The 8,186-nt window shown below is 31.1% G+C and overlaps 1 protein-coding gene across 1 annotated transcript in view; it reads right to left on the bottom strand.

Moving 5' to 3' along the window:
• Positions 1 to 1,131: 1,131 nt before the first annotated feature.
• The window catches only part of LOC106465997 (multiple C2 and transmembrane domain-containing protein 2-like), a gene marked incomplete at its 3' end in the record, with an annotated part of 108,027 nt that continues 100,972 nt past the window's right edge, over positions 1,132 to 8,186 (bottom strand). The window contains exon 7 of the mRNA XM_022393962.1: positions 1,132 to 1,314. Coding sequence (XP_022249670.1) covers positions 1,132 to 1,314 — 183 coding nt within the window. The remainder of the gene's footprint in view (positions 1,315 to 8,186) is intronic.

The raw sequence follows: 8,186 nt of genomic DNA, 5'->3' as shown, positions 1-8,186 counted from the left end.
TATTGAGATTAAGTGTATCGCAGAGTTTTATTCGGAAAGAATAAACCAGTTTTATTAAGTAAAGAACTTGTGTCGCTAAAGTTTCGTCGGAACGAAGTTACGGAAAGTTAATTAACAAACGGAGACGTAACAGTTCGTTATAGTGTTTGTTTTAGCGCGAATCTTGAGATTAAGTGTATCGCAGAGTTTTATTCGGAAAGAATAAACCAGTTTTATTAAGTAAAGACTTGTGTCGTTAAAGTTTCGTTGGAACGAAGTTACGGAAAAATCAATTAACAAACGGAGACGTAACAACACCTTTATAATTCTTGAAAAAACATAAAAAAATAATGTAGTGCTAGAAATGCGATAGGCCTAATATTTATGCTTTATGGCAAGTGTAATGAATTGAATTTTGTTTATATCTAGAGTAGAAGCCTGTGAAAACTGTACAACAAATTGAAACAATACAGAAAATTATAAACACAATGCAGTAGAAAGCGGTAAGACCACTCAGGCCATGGTCTGACTACTTTTTCATGGTATGTATAATTACAACTTACTTCTTGTAATTTAATACATTACATTGTGTGTATGCATTATTTGCAGTTAAAATGGCTCAAGATTCAATCTCATAGCATTAAATTTTCAAACATTTTCTGGGGAGCATCCCCCAGACCCCTTGCTAGAAGTGACATGCTTTGCATGCATCGTGGGTCACATTACTTAACTGTGGCAATGGCCTAACCACTCAAAAATTGGTTGGATTCTACATACAGCAATGAAACATAATATCATTGAACTTAGTAATAGTAAATCAATAATACGTTCTGTAATAAAGCTTCCCTTTGATTATAATACTTTACTGTAAATCAGTAAAAATGATGATTCACAGTATCTTCACATGATCAGGTTAATCATATCTGAACCATAATTAGAGAGAAAAAGTGTCTTTACATTAATTTGTTAGCATCCTTATATTATCAGTATAATTTTAAATTATGACAGTTCTGCCACATCTGATAATGAAAAAATATATAATCACACAAAATATTACACTAACAAATCAGAAAATTTAATATTTGGATTATATGTTACGTGGATGTAACCATTTTTAAAATGACTATTTTTTGAAATAAAATAAATTTCTACCTTACTCCTGTATTTTTCATTTCCAAGCCTAAACTTGACGTAGGGGTCACTAAGACCATTCTCATCCATTGGAAATAGGTTCTTTCCCTCCACTAAGACTATGGTCACCACACTATCCCATAACTGTATCTTCTGTTTTTTAAGTGTTGCATCTGCAGTTACTTTTAAGCCCTTGTTAAAATACTGAGTCGAAAAGAACCATGTTTAATCAAACTGATAAACACATAAAACTGTTTTACAATATTACACTGATCATACATGTTTTAGTCCTTTTTACAAATCTTTAAGGTTTACAATAAGAGGTATTACAAGCATGTAACAATTCTAAAGTAAAAGTAATCTGTTTTTCAATTTATAAAGTTGTATAAAAGAAAATTTCATAATTACTTTCAATTGCCTTGTGAACTTCAGCAATTGAATAATTTCTTGCAAAATATAAATAAATACATTTTAACAACTGTAGAGTAAAAAATTTAAGTTTTTAAAAATTGGTAAACTATTTAACCAGCAGTTTTTAAGCACTGTTGAAATTCTAAATCTACAAAAATTCTGTATAAAATACAAAAACAGGTAAATGTTACAATAAAAAAAGCTGCATCTTCTACTTTTGCTTTAGATATGTTGAGGAAAACAAGTATAATATTCAACAGATTATTTTTTTTATTTAAAGCACAGAATAAAAACCACCAATATTAATATATGGTTTGTCTATTATAATACAAATTAAATGAGAAGAGAGAAGACTTGGAAAGTTAAGCTCTTATACTGTTATAGATTTTTGAATATTATTTAATATTAATATTATAATTTGTAGTAATTTGGGTTAAATAACAAAAGAATAACTAAATTTAGTAAGATTGGTAAATAAAAGTTGTAGGGTTAAATCCTTAGATTAATCTTGGAAGTGTAATGGTACTTTTGTTTAGGCTTTGCTATAATTCACTTACTAAGTTACTGATAAATCATAAAAAAGGTTAAATACATTGTTTTACAAGTACAGTCTAAAGACTAGTTGATTGTCTCTTCGTATTTTGACTTTGAGGATTAACTTGTTACTTGACTGTAGATCCATTAGTTTAAATTCAGCTTATAACTTATTACTATTAGTTATAGGTGGGTTATAAATCAGGCTAAATACATTGTATTATTAGTATTATGTACACATAAAATAAATAAAGTAAGGACTAGTTATTTGCCATTTCTATATAATTAAAGATAAACTTAATTACTTTAGTGTAAACATAAAGTAGTGATAAAAAGGTAATATATTTGATTCTCAAACGATAGGCTTAACAGTGTTGACAGTAGGCTAATGGTATTTAGTACTGAGTATTTATTTCGAGGCTACAAATACATTGGTTAAAACTAGTGTAGGAGTTAAGAGTTCACAATTTGTTAGGTGTGATGGGTGCAATGGGTGGGTTTTATTTGTGAAATCGGGACTGATATGTACTTTTAAGGAAGCTAGTACTAGTAGTAGTAGTAGTTAAGATGTGCAGTTTGTATGTAGAATTTGTACTTTGTAGGTCAGAGAAGTTGGAGGCTATTCTAATTAAAGTACATGTAACAGATAAAGAGAAGTGTAGACTGTGGAAAATGGCAGCAGGATCTCAAGAAGAGCTTAAGCTTTTACATTCAAGGAATACATGTACTAACAATTACTTTCAGGAAGTTAGTAACAGTACTATTAGGGCTAAAAGCAGTGGATTTAATTGCAATGAGCCTATTTATTGAGCAACATATTTCAGCCATTGGCTTGTGAAAATGTGGAACTATTGGAGTGAAGGAAAGCAAAAGGGTCAGAGAAGGATGTGGATGATAAACTTAAGGAGGTTATAGGTGATTCCTTGACAAGGCATGTGGATAGGATAGTGTGTGCGGTAAAAACGGAGAAAATAATTAGATTGTGCTACCCAGTTGCGCAGGTGGAAGGGATATAATTGACAGAACAATAGATAAAATGAAGGGGGCTAACAATGATGCAGTTTTTGTTGTGCACATAGAAACTAATGATGTAGGGAAAGGTAGGCCAGAGGAGCATATTAATAAGTACAAGAGGTTGATAGAGGCATTTAATGAAAAAGGCCAAAACTTAATTGTGTCAGGGATATTGCTGAGGATTAATTGTGGTCACTAGGGCAAAATGCAAACATTTTGGAATGGATAGTTTACATTTAAATAGGGTAGGCTCTGGCTTATTTACAAGGGCTATTAACTCAGCTGTAAGGGATATTTTAAACTAGGACTAGACAGTGATGAGGGCCAGGAAAAAAAATGCAAAAAAGAATAAGAGGCTAAGAAAAGTTTAGTATAGGAAAAGAGTATAGAAGTAATTATAAGGATAGGCTTAATTGTTACTATTTTAATATTGGAAGTATGAGAAATAAAATAGAACACCAGAGCACTGGTAGGAAGGAAGGATTTTGATATAATGAGAATAACTGGAACATGTTTAAATGTAGATTATTTTGATGACAGTAATTTCTTTGAAATACAGGGTTATAGGTTATTTAATAGGGATAGAGTAATAAAGAGAGGGGGGAGTGGCTTTATATGTAAGATGTGAGTTACATACTGTTGAAGATGAGGATATCAAAGATAATAGCAAGGAAATTGAATCCATTTGGGTTTTTATTAGCTGATATAAAGGGAAAAGGCTATTAGTGGGAATTTGTTGCAGACCACTAGATGATACTGATGAAGTTAGTGAGAAACTTTATAGTGTGATTAAGATTTCAGCCATTAATGAGGTCATAATTATGGGTGATTTTAATTTCAGTGCACATAGATTGGGAAATGCAGGAGTCAAACTATGAGGGAGAAAGGTTTTTGGAAACTGTTCAAGATGGCTTTCTTCACTAATTAGTCAAGAAACCTACTAGAAGCAATGCTATTTCAGATTTATTGTTAACTTATAATAAATTTGTGAGAGAGTGAAAATTGGGGACCATCTGGGTGCAAGTGATCATTTATCCATTAGGTTTGATGTTATGCAGCAAATGGAGATCAGGAATAATGATATTTTGGTTACAAATTTTGAAGAGATGCAATAAGAATGATATGTTGTGAATAGGGCAGCTGAGTTATTTGGAGACACTGATCAGATTTGGAAAATTTTTAAAGATACATTTTTTAATGTTCAAGGTAAACATGTTCCTTATAGAAAGAAAAGGGTAGCTACAAGTAAAAAACCAGGTTGGCTCACAAAGAGTATAAAAGATAGAATTAAAGAAAAGCATCATAAATGTAAGAAATTTAAATTTACTGGTTGACAGGAGAATTAGAAGATTATAGAAACTCAAGAAAATTAGTGAAACAGGAAATTAGGACATCAAAAAAGAATGTATGAGAAAAGGTTGGCTGAAAATGTAAAAATTAACAGTAAAGATTTCTTTAAATACATTAAAGGTAAACAAAATGTTAGTATGGAGGTAGGACCCTTGAGGGATGATAAAGGAATGCTGATATCTGATGATTATGAGATGGCTGGGTTATTAAATTTTGATTTTTCTTTGGTTTTTACTAACAATGATTTAAGCAGTATTTTAAATCTTGGACAGTTGATAGATGGAAACAAGATCGAACTAGATGACTGCATTAATTCTGAGCTGGTTAAGAAAAAAACTGGGAAGTTTAAAGAACGATAAGGCTCCTGGACCAGACAATATTTCCACAAGGGTTTTGAAGGAGGTTAAAGATTGGATATGTGAGCCACTTACTACTATTTTTTGTCAGTCCTTCAATAGTGGGCAGGTACCAGAGGATTGGAAGTTAGCTAATGTAACTCCTTATTTCAATGAACATGACAAAAATTGTCTCTGTAATTATAGACCCATTAGTCTTACATCAGCTGTGGAAAAAAGTTTTGGAAAGTCTGATAAAAGATGCTTTGCAAACACATTTAACATAGTTTAGAATTTTATTGGACAGCCAATATGGTTTCACTAAGAGAAAATCTTGCCTTACAAATATTTTGACATACTTTGAAAAGGTTACTGCTTATGTAGATGACGGTACGGGTGTAGGTTTGGTGTATCTGGATTTTCAGAAAGTGATTGACAAGGTGCCACATAAAAGGCTTGTAAAAAATTATCTTTATTGGTGTGGAGGATATGTTAGCTAATTGGATAGAAGAGTGTCAGGTTTTGTATGGGCTGGATTCTTCACATTGGTGTCTATGACTTGTTGGTGATAAATATGAACAATAAATGGACAGCACACAATCCACTTATTTTAAATTAATATATTTAAAACAAGTCAAATATCTACACAAAAATTCCTTTCACTATTGGTTATCACAATTATATCCAGAGCTTCAAATAATTGTCTTTTTTTTTTTGTCAAAGTCCACACAGACTGGTTTAGTTACTATAAAACACCCCTTTGACAAGACAAATTATTCTCCTTTACTCTTTAACCATACTATAATCAGTGATAAATTCACTTACATTAACCCAGGGGTTAGCACAGTTGTATCTAGTTTTAAATAATTCTCTTTTGTGTCAAAAGTCCACGCAGGCTGGTTCAGTTATTTTAGAACCCAATTGATAAGATGAATTATTATTCTCTATTCTGTTATTACAATACAATTTGTGATTATTACACTTTCAAAGTTGCCACTATACACTCTTTATGGTTAAACTTATATGTATTTGACTATATCCCTCACTAACTTTGCCTTACTTTCTGCTTTCACTAACTTTCTTTTCATCCAACTTGGTTACCTGAACTGGAGGCCTAGAACTTTCTCCAAACTATGAGATAACTATGTTATGATATAACAATGCTCACTTAAAGCAACAAGAAAAATTCAGAAGGTTCGAGTAACGTGACATGAATTCACAACAATTGAACTGCACAACAAATGATTCATAAACAGTTATGTAAGCAAATCTGTGATAAATTATCTCTTCAAAAATACTAAATTTAAAAACTTGCACTTTATAGCTATCTCTATCATAACTCTAGTATTAAATTTAAATGAAACAGTCTTGTATACCTAACCCCAAGGGTTGTTTTAAATGTTCAGTCAAACTGGATTAATGTCACAAGTGGGGTACCTGAGGGCTCAGTCTTAGGACCTTTGCTCTTTTTGATTTACATCAATGACATAGATGAAGGAATGGTCAATAAATTTGCTGATGATATTAAGGTCTTGGGTGTTGGTAGTTGTGAAGAGGATGCTGCTTTTTAACAAAAGGATTTAGTAAGTTGAGCAAATAAATGGCAGATGGGTTTTAATAATAATGATAAATGCAAGACAATGCATGTGGGTTATTATAGTTCGATTTATAAGTATAATTTGGATGGGAATAACCATAACAGAAAGAGGTTTTGATGTAATGGTTGATCAGTGTCTTAAGCAATCCAAGCAGTGTGCTGTTGCTTGTGGTAGGGCAAATAGGATTTTAGGTTGTTTCTACAGAAATATTGAATACAAATCTAAAGAGGTTATAATTTCATTGTATAGGTCACTGATTAGGCTATATTTGGAGTATTGTGTTCAGTCTTGGGGTTCTTACCTTAGGAAGGACATTGAATTGTAGGAAAGGGTTCAGAAAAGGAGGGCTACTAGAATGGTGCCTAGGATGGAGGGGTTGTCATATGAGGAGAGATTAAGATCTCTGAAATTGTTTTCTCTAGAAAAAAAAATGAGGAGATCTGATTGAGGTGTGTAAGATTGTAAAGGGAATCAATAGTGTTGATGCATCATCTTTTTTAACAGCAAGAATAATAGGATTAGGAGGCTCATAAATTTTGTCAAGGTAGGAGTCATCTTCAGCTAAGACAGTTTTATTTTTATAACAGGGTGGTTGGCCACTGGAATGGGTTGCCTTCAGAAGTTGTGGAAGCAGTATATTTAAGTACATCTAAGAGAAAGCTTGATAACTGTATGAATGATAAGGGCTGGCTTTAAGACTTGTTTAAATGTATTTATTTAATAGTTTTAGTTTAGTTTAGAGGATGCAACACCTGAGATGGACCCTTGTTGTACCTAAACATTATGTTATATTATTGAAATACACTTTTAATATACATATACAATGGTGTAAACATTCTATATAATCATTTGTTTTCTTTATGTATATTTCTCTAACTCAGTTATTTGCATACAATTTTCGTTAATTGCAAACTCTAAATAAACATTATCATGTTATATTCTGCAATATAAGTACCCATGTCATGTATTAGAAACTTAATATAATTCTAGTATGAATTAATTTTATTGTAATTTTCTAAGATATGGCTTGAATTTAAATTGACATTACTGGTACCAAGGTGGTACTTAGTAAGATATGTGACTGAGAATAAACTGACAAGCTAATATTAATATATTTCAGGCTACATAAAACCCTTGTCTGAGTTAACACATGACATCATCTTCTGTTGTGTTTGTGTTACCAGGGCTACCTAGCCTTAAGAAGCAATTCATCTGAGCACTTTTGATGAAGTTAAGCAAAATAATACTAAAAACAACAGATAAAATGTCTGTGCTTATGCTATTAGGTGAGAATAGCATTAAGATTAAGCACATATTATAATGTTTTTTATTTCTTTATGGGTTTTAAGAATTCCACTGAATTTTCAATTAAAATAAAAAGTTGGTACCCAAAATACTTTTGTTGGTTATGTTTTTTAACAGATATTAAACATAGAAAACAAGCTAAACTGAAAATAATATATATATATATATATATATATTATAAAACTTTTTTAAATATTAAACAGCAGTCAGTAATACCATATATTTTAAATTATTTATGTCTTTTCAATTTCGGAACAGACGTGGTTTTTGGAATAGCATAAAAACCATTAGTAACATAACGTACTATTTTTTTTTACTAAGCAAATCCTTTAAAACATTTTAAATGTCTCTTTTAATTGAAATTAAATATTTGATTTACTTAAAACTATGAAATAGAAAAAAACAAAACATTATTTATTGTTCTGAAGATTCATCTTATCTACTGTTAAAACACCATATATAAATAGTTTCGAGGTAACAAAGAACTGTTGTGTCATCGAGATCACGTGACTATTCTCACGCTCTCTAG

The sequence above is a fragment of the Limulus polyphemus genome, unplaced genomic scaffold (assembly GCF_000517525.1).
Source record: "Limulus polyphemus unplaced genomic scaffold, Limulus_polyphemus-2.1.2 Scaffold2117, whole genome shotgun sequence".
In the NCBI taxonomy this organism is placed as follows: Eukaryota; Metazoa; Arthropoda; class Merostomata; order Xiphosura; family Limulidae; genus Limulus; species Limulus polyphemus.
The sequence above is the reverse complement of the archived record's forward strand: the minus strand, read 5'-3'. Positions and strand labels throughout refer to the sequence as shown.